This window comes from Alnus glutinosa, chromosome 12 (genome assembly GCF_958979055.1).
Source record: "Alnus glutinosa chromosome 12, dhAlnGlut1.1, whole genome shotgun sequence".
Taxonomy (NCBI): Eukaryota; Viridiplantae; Streptophyta; class Magnoliopsida; order Fagales; family Betulaceae; genus Alnus; species Alnus glutinosa.
In genome coordinates this window covers 13,091,705-13,105,750 of record NC_084897.1, presented here as the reverse complement: position 1 = coordinate 13,105,750, position 14,046 = coordinate 13,091,705, and the positions used below count along the sequence as shown (strand labels likewise).

At 40.8% G+C, this 14,046-nt stretch overlaps 1 protein-coding gene across 1 annotated transcript; it reads right to left on the bottom strand.

Moving 5' to 3' along the window:
* Nucleotides 1-1,815: 1,815 nt before the first annotated feature.
* Nucleotides 1,816-5,003, bottom strand: LOC133852564 (seipin-1). Its single transcript, XM_062289336.1, has 2 exons — nucleotides 4,452-5,003; nucleotides 1,816-2,496 (listed from the first exon to the last, which is right to left on the bottom strand). The coding sequence occupies exons 1-2, from the start codon at nucleotides 5,001-5,003 to the stop codon at nucleotides 1,816-1,818; spliced, it is 1,233 nt and encodes a 410-aa protein (XP_062145320.1).
* Nucleotides 5,004-14,046: the final 9,043 nt, after the last annotated feature.

Sequence of the window (14,046 nt, the reverse complement as noted above, 5' to 3'; positions counted from 1 at the left end):
TGCCAGATTTAATTACAATGAGGTATGAACAAATATATGTATATGTTTTTTATATTTGTGCCTAATCGTTTTCATTTTTTACATTAAATGGATATTACTGTTTGTTATATATTTCAACTAGATGGCGACAGGCATATGCATCTGGCACGCCCCCCACTCGAGCCGAGTCGTTCGTGAAGATGCACACAAGGAAGGACGGCACTTACCTAAATGAACGTACTTACCTAAATGAACGTACACGGGTCCTGTGCGTATGCTACTGATCTATTTTACTAATATTTCTAAGTTATGTTTATAATAAAGTATGTATTCAATACATGTGTATTTTATGTTGACATTGTTCGTAGGAGAGGATGACGTAGGGTTTGTCCAGTGACCCTACCGCCATGCAGAGCATCTCAGAAGACACGGTGCGTTGGGCACCAAACGACGCGTACGAACAGGCGGTTGGGAGGCCTGAGTACGCGGGGAGGGTTCGGCAGGTTGGGTCGAACATTACTCCTGTTCTTGGGACATGTTTCTCGTACAGGGCTTGCTCACAAGGGGGACCATCTGAGGGCACATCTCGGGATTGGGCCGTACATGCCCGGAGGATGACGGAAATGGAGACAATGCAACGGGCTGAGAGAGAGAGGAATGACGTCTTGGAGCAGCGCATGTGACAATTTGAGGCCTTCATGACCTCTATGGGATCATCACCTGTATGCCATGGTGCTCAACAGTCTTCACCTGCCCACGTAGGTAGTACATCGTCTATTAGTAGTGCATCTACAGGTATGATTCATATTGTGTATACTGAGGAATTATTTATAATTTGTTTTGCATTACTTGTTTAAATTTGCATATAATTTTATATACTTTAATTGTTTTTATTACTTGCAGGTAATGAGACAACGATTGGTCCGTTGTCACCTATTGGACGATGGCTGAGCAAGCACTCCCCTGTCGGGACACCATCGCCCGCTACACCATCCATTGCGCAGCAATCGCCGGTTGGCGAGTACACGCCTGGGATGGTAACTCGTGATCCGCAAGGACGCCCTTTAGATTTGTAGATATTTTGTGTAACTATTTTTTGTTAGTAACAAACACGTTTATTAGTATATGGTATTCAAATTTGTAGATATTGTTGTGTTGATTTGTGTAGTTAACAAACATGTTATTAATTATTGATTGTAATTTGATTTTGTGATATTTTTGGGTAAAATAGATTTTGTGATATTTTTGGGCGGAAATAAGAGATTTAAAAAGAAAAAAAAAATAAATTAAATTAAAAAATAAATTAAAAGAAATAAATTAAAAAAAAAACCAAAAAAAAAAAAATTGCCACGTGTATATATACACGGCCACGTGTTTCACAGTACACGTGACTGACTGTCTGCCACGTGTAATATACACATGTCTGACTGTCAGACACGTGTATATTAGGACACGTGGTGCAATGGCCACGTGTATTTACTGTACACGTGGCAAATTGTACAATTCGCAACAACCGGATCTACCACGCCTCGCACACTTGGCCATTTACACGTGGCAAACTGTTTGCCACGTGTATGGCCTCCGTGCACGTGGCGACCTGCAAGTGGCAAATTTTTTTTTTTTTTTTTTTTTTTTTTTTTTTTTTTTTTTTGTAGTGAAGGTAAGAAAGAAGACTGATTAAGGTAGGAAATAAATCACAATAAGAAAGACAATAATATATTCTAACACCGATGATATTAGTTCTAAACTTTTCAGACAAAAAAAAAAAAAAATGTTTGTCATAAAAACAAAAGGTGTATATTTGAAATGATAACCATGTAGACGACCCAAATGCAATCAACCTCCTAAACACACTGATTCAGAGTCCCCAATATCTTCAACAATCGTACTGGTGTCTTCTCTGGTCACACTAATGCTCGATGTGGATGAGCCAATAGTTTCTGGCATGGACTCGTGAAGATAGATTGCCTTTCTCTTGCTTCTGCTTCGTTTCCATCTTCTCAACAACTCTGAGACCTCTCTTTCCTCTTTAGCTTCGATTTCTGCTTCCAAAGGCTCTTCAATTGTCAATGCCCTCTCACTAGGGTCACTCAAATTTGCCGCTGTCATTGGGAAGATGAGTGGTTTACAGCAAAACAGAAGAAGTAGAAGGAACGTAATGTATATATACAAAGACGTCCATACATATAATGTCCATTTCCAGTTGCGCACCAATTGTTTTGCCCATGGTAGCTGAGAGTGGATGAAGAGTTGAGCTTCATACAACTGCGGTGGTGATGAAGTTCCAGCCCTCGGAACCAAAGTTACTCTTATAGCCTCAGTTCTCTGCCTCCCTTCCTTGTGCCTTAATATTGCAATGCTTATCTTTTGAGTCTCACTAGAAATTCCAAGAAGAAGAGGGATGCCCATAAGAAATGTTCGAGCAAATCGAATTGGGAAGCTTCTAAACTGCAACATGCATGGATGACTAGATTTTGCTATCACAGCTCCATTGACCGATAAGAGTTCTGCAGACAACTGATAAAACAAACTCTGGATAAATTCCAATAATACAGCTATATATATATATATATAGCACAATTACACATCAAGACAATGTAAGATCAAGAGGATTCTACAGCAACCAGATCCATACTAGCTGAAAGACCCACTAAATTAATGACTACTCTTGTTTTAGAAAATATAAAAATATAAAAATATAAAAATCTAAAAAGTTTCTACATGTTGGTACAGTTTCCGGTATGAAGACGTGTTGCCTTTAAATGCGCTCTCTCCACAACCTACAAGACAAAAAGATTAAAAGCAGGAGCTTGTCGGGTGTGCCGATAGGGTCTCGATCACTCCGATGCTTAAGTCAGATTATTATAGACAAATTTCAAAGAATATGAGAGCACAATAAAGTCAAAGAGATGAGAGAGTTTTAATACCGGGAGTTGCAGCCTACATATAAGCATGCATGTAATTCTGATACATTAAGAGTGCTCTGATTATATATAGTTCAATTAGGATTCTAATCCCTAGACTATGTGGGATTAGATTATCTCTTTGGGAGTCCCTACTCGGGTAGGACTACTCTTTTAACTAAGTTTGAATAGGCTTCTTATCCCGTATCTTGTGGGATAAGATTATCCCAATCAATTCGGGATAGAGACCTTCTGGCACCTTCCCAGGGATTATGGATCGGGTCCCCATAAATCTCGACGGTAATATTGGGATAGGAATCCTGCATATTTCATTCATATCACCTCGTGGTAGTCCCAAGAAATCCGTTCTTGGGACCAACTGGACATGGGCATTCCGTATGTATTCTTCTCGTATTCCCGAGATGACTATGTTCTGAGACGTATCAGCTGCATTCATCCTCGGTCCTGCCAATCAAGGATATTCATAAGATTCTGTAAGGAATATCCGAAGCATTTCCAACCGATCCGTTCTTCATGGGTTTTTTTTTGGGTCTGATATACAGACTGAGCCACAAGCTCGGTCATGGGCTTGTTTGGACTTTGGGAATGACAATTTCCCCAACTACATGTTTTCAGTTGTTGATCACAAATTCTATAGAATTTCAACTTTGAGAATGATGCAAGATTGGATCAGGCTGTTCGTAAAAAAAGGATTTTCATTTAAAATTTTGGCCAAACTAAAAGAAAGCAGCCTCCTTGACAACTTTGGTTAGGAGTCTATATTTTGGTTAATTAGGTCGGATTCTAATGTGCTCTGCATGCCTTCTTTGTGCCAACCATACTTTGCCAAATCAAGACAACGAACATAATCAATTAGTCCCATAAAATCTCTAGTTGTCGCTCGATTCTTGAATAACTCTCATCACTTCTGCTTCGATTGTAGCAAAAGATTCTCCTTTTATGTGGAAAAGGCCCGTGTCAATAATTATGATTTTACGTATGGGCAATCATCAATATCTTGTTCATTCTCAACAAAAAAAATTTCTGTGCGGCGGTAAAAAAAAAAAAAAAACCATGCTTTTTTGGAGAGAGATACTATTTCATCAATTGAGTCATAAGTCTAACATATTCATACCTAACGATTTTCCACAAAATGGTAACGAAAGGTATATATAACTTGTACGCAGACATTTTTGGAACACCTACATAGGGACGAATAGTAATTTTGAAAGAAGTTATTATAAACATCTTTCAGATATGAATCTATCTGATTCTAGGTGGAAAGAACTTGCAGCAATATCTTAATTTCAATTCAAACATGGGTTTATTCACATTCCATTTGCCAGAGAATTTTCGATTACCGATTACCGACAGATTATAACATGCCCGCTTTACACCCCTGACCGGTCATATATCTTCTCTCTCACATTAGTTACCAACTTATAAATTAAAACCACGAAAAGTACTAGAGAAAAGAAAAAAGCAACAGCAGCAATAAATGAAGTAAAACTTGAATTAAGATTAGACTCCATGCACCGAACTCCATCATTTTCAAAGAAACAGGCATACCTGAAACACCCCAATCTCCCTATTGAAGTCAGATTCAGGCATCAAAAGAGCCAAAGAAACATGAAATGTGTGGCCTATTGGAACACCCATCGACTGCTTCCTCCTGCTGTACCTTTCAACCCCAACATCGCCAAAATAAAAGACAGCCTTAGGATAAGCCTCCGTGTAATCAAAATACAACCTCTCCCTCACGAAGACAGGGTGGTCCACCCACAGCTGCACCAGCGCAACACCCATCACAATAGCTAGAACCAACACCATCATCAAAAGCATGCACACGTATGCAGCTCCCAGGAACCCAAAACTCAGCTTCTTTAACAAGAGTGTGCTACCATGGGTGATGGTGGATGGCACTTTCAGGACTGCGGATTCGACGGTCTCTTTGGCTTCCTCGGCGCGGTGGTAGGACTCGTAGACAATGGAGAGAACATAAACGACGGGGGAGAAGAGAGACGCCAAGCAGTTGTAGATCAAGTCTGCTTGGAGGAATATTAGTTTTGTGAAGCATTCTAATGGATTTGGCATCAGAAAGTAGGCTTCTTTCCAGTCCATAGCTGGTTGCGGCGGTGCGACTGCGGCTGTGGGGTGTGGCTTCATGAGAGACAATCAGAGAGGATGCGTGGTGGAGCTCTACATGTGTCTTTTGCATGGGAGGAGGAGGCGAAACGTGGTGAGGAAGCTGTGCGAAGAGATGACATGTGTCAGGGGGCCGATATGCCATGCTGTGTCGCTATTTTGGATCCTAGCAAACACAAATATCAAAGGAGTCGAATTCGTTAGCAAAAGATTGAAATCCAATTTGTTAAAAAAAATAAACGAAGAAGAAGAAGAAGAAAGCCCCTAAATAATGAAAGGATAAATGTATTATATAAATCTATGAGTCGACGCGCGATTTGAAAATAGTCTTTTACTTTTAAATTTTAAACATTTACTCCTTAACTTTTTCGCATTTTTAAATTGGGTAATTTCGTCTATTTTCCATCCAATTTTGTTAACTCCATTTGGTTGAGTCACCGTTTGGCCACGTCAGCATCGACAATTAAGCCTAAAAACGACGTCGTTTCAATATTTTCTTATTTTTTTAATAATTTTATTTTTAAAAAAAAATTGAAAGAAATGAAAAAAAAAAAGGGTGGCTCAACAACCCCCTTGGCCGGTCTGGGGTGGCCAAATCCACCTCCCTTCTTTTTTCTTTTGTTCTTTTTTTTTTTAAAAATTTTTAAATAAAATTATTAAAAAAATAAGGAAATATTAAAACGGCGTCATTTTTAGGCTTAGTTGTTGCTGCTGACGTGGCCAAACAGTGACTTAACCAAAAGGAATTAACAAAATTGGATGAAAAATGGACGAAAGGAGCCAATTAAAAAAAGCAAAAAAAGTTTAGGAGTAAATGTTTAAAATTAAAAAGTGAGAGACAATTTTCAAATCGCGCGTTGACTCAAAGATTTATTATACATTTACTCATAATGAAAATAAAACATTCTTCTTTAAGGTAATTATATTGTTAGCACTCCCGACCGGAGATTTATTTATTACAATTTAGAAAAAAGTACACATATTTTTTTTGAACTACCACCCAATTGTCAATGTGCTTCAAACTACCAATTGTTTCAATGTCCCCCTAAACTATCAAACAATGTCAATGTCCCTCAATGACAAAAATATCCTTCACAAAATTATATAAAAACTAAACAAAAAAACTAAAAAAAATTCAAAATTAAAATTAAAAAATTAAAAATTAAAAACCAAGGATTTTCTCCCTTTTTTTTTTCTTTTTTTTTTTAGATTTTGTTTTATATAATTTTTACTTTGGGCCACCCCTTGGATTTTTATTTTTCTCCTTCTTTTTTGTTTTTTTTATTAAAAAAATATCATTAAAAAAAATGTTTTTCTCTTCTTTTTTTTTTTTTTTTTTTTTTTTTTTTTTTTTTTCAAATTTATAAGGATATATTTGTCTTATTGGAACTTTTTTATGGTTATTTTTGTCTTTTTTGTTGGCTATAGGGGAACATTGATATTTTTTTTATTTTTTTTTTGTAGTTTAGGGTGAATATATATTAACAAAATTGGTAGTTTGAAGTGTTATATTGACAATAAAATGATAATTTGAGGGGAGCATATATACTTTTTTCTTATATATATTAAGAACAGGAGAAAAATACAATTTAACACCTCAAAAAACCACAATTTTTTCGGATGGCTCCCCAAATTATCAAAGTTTACACTCTAGCCTCCCAAACTATCAAATTCTTGTTTTTTGGCCACTCCATCGGTGCCTACCATCTAAATGGACAGAAAACACTACATGTGCCGCTCACATGACTCAGAGGGACCGAAAAAACCCCAAAATGCCCTACAGAATTTCCCATCCGACAGAGAACATGCAAGTAAAAAAGAAAGTAACTCCTAGCCATTTTTTGCCTTCTCCTAGCTTCTTCCTTTACTTTCCATCCTCTTCCTTACTATAGCTTTAACGACCAAGAAACAATCATCTCCACCACCCTCCACCACCGTCAGCCCCCCAAGATGCTACCCAAGTTCCTGGACGTGGTTCCTAACCAAGACCGCCGTCTCCAATGGCTTTCAGACATCCTCCAAGTCTCACCCTCCGCCACCTACATCCTCCACCGCAGTGTCGGCATGATCCAGATGTAGGTGTTAACCGCCAACACAGCCGTCGTCCAGCACATCCTCAAGACCAACTTCCACAACTACAGCAAGGGAGAGTACTTTTTCAACGTAACCTTCAGAGACTTCCTCAGCGACGGGATCTTCAACGTGGACGGCGAATCCTGGAACTTCCAAAGACAATTCGCCAGCCACAAATTCAACACTGTTGGTACAGTTTCCGGTACGATGACGTGTTGCCTTGTGATTCGTTGCCTTCCTTGATCTTCGCTCTCCTCGTAATCTGCAAAATAATAAACGGCTCGTCGGCTCGTGGGGGTGCCGACCATACCCCCACTCTGATGCCTAAGTCAGTTCAAACTATTTATTTTCTGGAGAGTATAAATAATCTCAGAGCTTAGAGAATCTGTCTCCTTTAAATACCTGACGTAGTAGTCTTATTTATAGACTCACAGTTCACAGTTATGAAATTACTGGAGTGCTTGGAGCATAATCTAATTACGAGTCTGAGTCCTAGATCACATAGTCTTTAATCTTATCTTCATAGAATTCAAATTGGGTAGTAGATTCCAAACTGGATAAGACACTCTCTTTAGCTAATGTCATTCTATTAGGTACCTTATCCCATATTTGATGGGATAGAAGTCTCTCTTGATATATTTGGGATATGCGTCTTTTTGGAGATAATGGATGGTCTTGTACTTAAGTCTAATCTGGCCAGGTTAACCCGATGGGCTCAGCCCACGTGTCTTTGGAGCCAATTATTTCTCCAACAGTTACCCCCCTAATTCTCTTATTTGAATTTAGAATGTAAGAGAATTAAGTACCTCAATTTCTGAATTTGGATCTTCCATAATCTGTATCTGACAATTGTTGCCTCTTTCAAAGTAATTATGGCGAATAGTGCCTCGAATCTCTGGATTGGAGTGGCGTCTGACCTGATGAATGTCAATTCAATTCTTGGACACTTGTGATCTGTCATAGTACTAATAGCAACTCCCCGTAGATATCTTCTTCATAAGTGCCTCTACATAATATTGTCGGCCGGGCCAAAGTTGTGAAGATTATCTCCTACTCTCGGTAGGAGATGGATCGGACTGATGTAGTTGATTTCACCAAGATTGTAGTGAAATGCCACTCTGAGAGAACACTTTGCGTACAACTTTCCTGAGATCAAGGTTTTGTCTGAAAAAAAAGGGTAAACCGTTGAAGAAAAAGGCTTAACATACCCGAAGCTTCTTCATCGGTAGTGCTTCGTAGACCGCTTCCACAAAAATCTCTCTTGGCGGCTTTAGAGGCTCGGACTAGTGCTGAGGCTTTGGTTGTCCGAGACTTACAGCGACTAGGGGCTTCTGGTGGCCCGAGGTTTTGTGCTTGGCGTACCGAATCTTCTAATCTGAATACCATCTAACTTGGTCTCACCTGTGAATATCTTTATTTTCGAACTTGTAATGTTTGAATTCTTTGTTATGGAAAAATTTACCATAACAAATCAATTCTCACTTATCCTCTAATAACTTGAACAAACAATCGGTTTGCGTAAGTTAACTCCGAGGAGGGTAAGAAAAATCTTTTGTTTCAAAAATCTTTTTGTTTCGACCTCCGGGACAAGTAGGGAAAAAATCTTTTGTTTTAACCTCCGAGTTGAGGAGGGAAAAATCTTTTGTTTTGAACTCCGTGACTAGGAGAGAAAAATCTTTTTGTTTCAACCTCCGGGACTAGGAGGGAAAAAATCTTTTTGTTTCAACCTCCGGGACTAGGAGGAAAAATCTTACTTTGAGTTATCCTCCTTAACTTGAACAAACAATCGGTTTGTGTAAGTTATGACCGAGGGGGATAGGAAAAAATCTTTTAGAAGCGATGAACTTACTTGGTTATTTTCTGTAGAGGTGATATCCCCGTATGGTTTGTTATAGGGGTTGTCTCCTCGTATCTTTGTCCGAGCTGCTCCTGAGAGATCTTAATCTGAGAGTTTGGTGTAGCTTCGGTGATTTTCCCTTTGTAGAAGCTTTAACTTTGTTGAGCTACCCCCCATAGCTTTAGTCCGCGACTGCGGGCTAAGTCGTTCGAGGCGGATAGTCAAGTCCTCTTGGTACCCTGGACGATGGTGTAAAAGAGATCTTGGAATTCGGAGGGAGTCTCAGGGCTTCAACCTGTAAATACTTGAACTTTCCTTTTCAAATGTATCTTTTCTTTTTCATGTAATTTTTTTTTTTTTTTTTTGTAATGAACAAAATTTCAATGTTAATGAATGGAAGTCTTGGACATTTTGACTTTCACTTTCCTTATCTCATTAGCCGTAGAACATCATAATTTTTCAAACTAAATTGAACATCTTTACCTGGAAAAAAGTTTAAAGTTTCCCACTCAAAAAGTTCTTCCGAGACATATCTCGGTTTCTTATAAATCTTACTTTTTATACTAGAGTTACCCCCAAAACTTGAACAAACAATCGGTTTGTGTCAGTTTTTTCCGAGGGAAGAATTGGTCTAATTTTTTGAAATTTAAGCTACCCCAAAAAATTTTGAACAAACAATCGGTTTGTTGAAAATTTTTACAGAGGAGGATAAAAAAAAACTATTTGCATCAAAGTGTTGAGTCTTACTTGATGATTTTTTAAAGAGGTTTTATCCTCATACCTTCCTAAAGCTTTACCTTCCTGAAGCGTTATCATTCTGAAGTTTTGTCATCCTAAAGCTTTGTCGTTCTGAAGCTTTATCTCCCTGAAGCTTTATCTTCCTGAATCTTTCCTGAAACTCTTTTTGAAGCTTTATCTTTCTGAATCTTTATCTTTCTGAATCTTTCCTGAAGCTCTGTCCTACTGAAGCTTTACCTTCTGGGCTACCCCCCATAACTTTAGTCTGCAACCGCAGGCTAAGTTGTTCGAGGTGGGTAGTCAGGTCGCTGAGCTTTACCTTCCTCTGCAGCAGCTTTATCTTCCTGAAGCTTTCCAATCTCGCCTTGGTATCCTTTCCATAACCCTTTCGGGTCGTTCGAGGAAAGGACCCGGGCCAATTCTTAATCTTATCCCTTCGGAAATCCCCAACCGAGGGGTTTCTTCCCATTGAATCCTTTACATGACCCTTTCGGGTTGTTCGAGGAAAGGATTCGGGCGGATTATAATCGGGATATCCATAATCTTATCCTTTGGAAACCTCCAACCGGGAGGTTTCAACCCTCTGTGCCCTTTCCATGACCCTTTCGGGTTGTCTGAGGAAAGGATCCGGGCGGATTCTTTTTTGGATATCCTTAGCCTTATCCTTCGGAAACCCCCAACCGAGGGGTTTCAACCCTTTGTATCCTTTCCATGACCTTTGCGGGTTGTTCGAGGAAAGGAATCGGGCGGATCCTAGTCCTCATCCTTCGGAAACCCCTAACCGAGGGGTTTCAACTCTTTGTATCCTTTCCATGACCCTTTCGGGTTGTTCGAGGAAAGGATTCAGGCGGATTTCTTTCCTGAGCATCCCCACCATAACTCTTTCGAGTTGTTCGAGGGGAGGAGTCAGATGGACGCTGATGTAGCTTGATCATCTTTGGAGAAGTTTGATGAAGAAGTGCTTCCATTCTGTCTCGGACTGCTGCTTTATTCTTAGCAGAGATCAATCAATACCTGGGGACTGTCTGTTCTTCCTTGCTTTCGGTGTTGGACTAACTGAGAGACTTTCCTTGTTTTTTCTGCAGGGTTGTCTCCCTGGCTCTCGGTGTTGGACTAACCGAGAGACTTTCCTTGTTTTTTTTTTTTTTTTTTTTTTTTTTTTTTTTTTTTCTGCAGGGTTGTCTCCCTGGCTCTCGGTGTTGGACTAACCGAGAGACTTTCCTTGTTTTCTCTGCAAGGTTGTCTCCTTGGCTCTTGGTGTTGGACTGACCGAGACACTTTCCTTGTTTTCTCTGCAGGGTTGTCTCCCTGGCTCTCGGTGTTGGACTGACTGAGAGACTTTCCTTGTATAATTTGTTGTAGGGGTTGTCTCCCCATATCTTTTCTGCGAAAAGGGTTAACAAAGCACTGCATATACTAAAACAAAATAGCAGAATGCACAGTAGCACTATATATCCTTTACATCCGTCGGGATGATTTTGTGATCCTTTCACACACGGCAGGAGTGAGGCCTCAACACATGAGTCTATTTTATCAAAAAATATATATATTTTTCGGCAAAGCGTACAAGTGCATGCATACATATATATTTTTTTTTCCTGGTTGATAAAATAAAAACCAACATTTATCCTCACTTTATCACGAATCATGTTTGTTAAAGAAGAGTATGAACTTATCTGGTGAATTCGATAAAGATGAACCGTCTTACTTGGAGTTCCTTATCTTGCATGCCATTCGATATGGAGCTCTATGGGAGAGTTCCTCAAACTGGACCCTCGGTTCGGATTGGTCCCTTAACACGTGACTGTGCCCTTCGGAGGATGGCAAATCTGGAGGGGTCCTCGGAGTGTGCCATTTGGAACTAGGAGCTCGGGTATAGTCTCCTCAGGATAGTACTCTCGGAATAATACTCTCGGTATGTATCATCTCGGTACATACTTTTCGCCTCGGTAGAACACCCTCGGATCTATCTTTTCACCTTGGTAGACCATCTCGGATCTAACTTTCCTCCTCGGTAAAACACCTTGGATCTAACTTTCCTCCTCGGTAAAACACCTAGGATCTAACTTTCCTCCTTGGTAAAACGTCTCGGATCTAACTTTCGTACTCGGTTCAAACTTCTCGGATTATACTTTCTTCTCAGTAGAATACCTCGGATCTAACTACCCTTCTCGGTAAAACACCTCGGATCTTACACTGCACTCACCCCTCGGATTACCCTTTTCATCTTTTCTTTTCTTTTCTTTTCTTTTTTTTTTTGGTGGACACAGATAAGCCGAGCCTTCAGCCTAATGGCTCGGTCTCGGTGTAATTCTCTTCTTTTTTGTTTTTCTTTTCTTCTTTTTTTTGACTTTGTGTATGTGTAGGCCTAGATAGCGAACTTCGGTTGTTGGCGTTCTTGAAACCAAGCTTGCAAGAAAACACAACCTGGCTGACATCCCTGAAACACTTGAGAACTGAATTCTAGCTCCCCGTCGAGTTGGAGCACGACCGATCTATGGCTCACGGAGTCCAATCAGAACGTGTGGTCTGTTCCAGATGGGCTAATAGAAGAGGGGAGTCGGTGTGAATCTTCCATGTCACCGCTACCACGGAGGCCTGGATCCTCGGAAGTTCAGAACTTTCTGGGTGAGTCTCGGAGGTTCACGGTTTCTGAGCCGCGAAAAACCAGAGCACGGGGATCCTGCTGCGTCCCACTCTTTGTTCTGAGCGTTGGCTGAACCACCGAGACAAAGCTTGGGCGATGGATTGGCCGCTTTCAATTTCTCTGATCTGCACCTATGGAAACCACGACTCAGTAATTGGTGGTCATTGGGTCGGAGGAAAGGATTTGAATTCTTGGTCCAACTGATTCGGGTTGGGCCTCTTTACTTTCAGCTTTTCTGCACACCGGTCTTCCTTTCTCCGACGTCTTTCTTTCCTTGAAGTGTCTCAGGCCTAAGGTCCATCGGCTCTACTTGGTGGATTCTGGGTGGAGTCTCTTTGTTGCTGCTGCTTTGAAAGTCTGGAATCTTCTAGCCAGCACCGTTCTATGGATCACGGTCAGGATTGGGCTCTCCGTGACAACGCGGCAATTCTTCATCCGACCCACTAGAATTGATTAGAAGGGATTCTGGTTCTCCAATTTTCTGTATGGAGACCTACAAACTCTCCTTAACTTGATCCGATCGTCGGGGTCTCTCGTTGCCTCGGAGGTCCAGATCCTCAGAATTTCAGAAACTTCTAGGTAAGTCTCTCCTTTGCTTTTTCCTCGGAGGTTCATAGAACCACGAAAACCGGAGCTTGGGGGTCCCATTCTCTATTCTGGGCGTTTGGCTGAACCTCCGATATAACATTTTCATAACCTGGGTTACTACCAACTGACGTTTTCTCCTTTTCTTGGTCGTCGACATCCTGAACCTCCAGCTCCATGCCTAAGGGAATCGAAGGCTTGGATTCATCGTTCTTGGGGTTATGCTACATGGAGCGACACCGTTTAGGGGATCCAATGGTTCGGGTCCTGAGAAGCCTCCTCCACAAGGTTGATCCAGCTCTGACTCCTGTTGGGGGTTTTGGGTCTCTGGTTTATGACTGGGACCTTTAACTATTTGGTTTCTGGGCACTAGATCGGTGCCTACAATCGTAATTCTCGGCCTCCCTGCGAACATCATCAAGAACTGAGTTGGACGGGTCTGATCAAATTTTGTCCATGGTGCCCGGTTCCAGATCTAGTTCAGGCTTCGGCGGGTCACAGCTAGATCTCAGTTCCAAAATGTTGTCAAGTTGCTGGTCCATTTAAGTTGGGTCTGGACTTTATAGTCCAGAAAGAAGGGGCCCAAATATTTTATTGTTGATGTAGCCCATTTTTTCTAACTCTGAGCACAGATCTGGAACCGGACCCAGAGCTCTCGGACACTTCAACAATGGCTGACTTGAAGGCCGACCAAGGCAGCGATTCTCCGGAAAGTCCAAAGGTGGTCCTGATTCCTGTTTGTAAAAAGGACTTGTACATAAACTTTTCTAATGAAGACAAACACAAATTTGCTGAAACAATCGGATTTGGTTTGGTCTGGATCAGCTTCGAGAAATCCGTGGCTTTTAACCATGTTCTGGGTATTTATCTTATTGGAAATCTCCAGATCGTTGGAGTTCCAACTTCCCACTAGGTGAAACCTGTCGTTTACACTTTGTTGAGCCTTAGGCTTATTTGGAGCACGGGCGCCAGACCCACTACTTGGATCGCCGGACCGAACCCAACATCCCACCGAGACCGATCCACCTTAAAGTTCTGGTTCGAGTAGCAGATCCGAGTCTGAACCCAACAGTTCTGGGAGTCCCGGTAATGGCCGCTAACTTGGTGGCGTTTGATGAAGCTGCCGGAACAAACAACCC

Bases quoted from the DNA above. Each gene is read 5' to 3' on its own strand.
- LOC133852564 (XM_062289336.1), bottom strand. From the start codon at position 5,003: ATGGACTGGAAAGAAGCCTACTTTCTGATGCCAAATCCATTAGAATGC. The intron at 2,497-4,451 runs GTATGCCTGTTT...TTGTTTTATCAG, and splicing joins GGGAGATTGGGGTGTTTCAG to TTGTCTGCAGAACTCTTATC.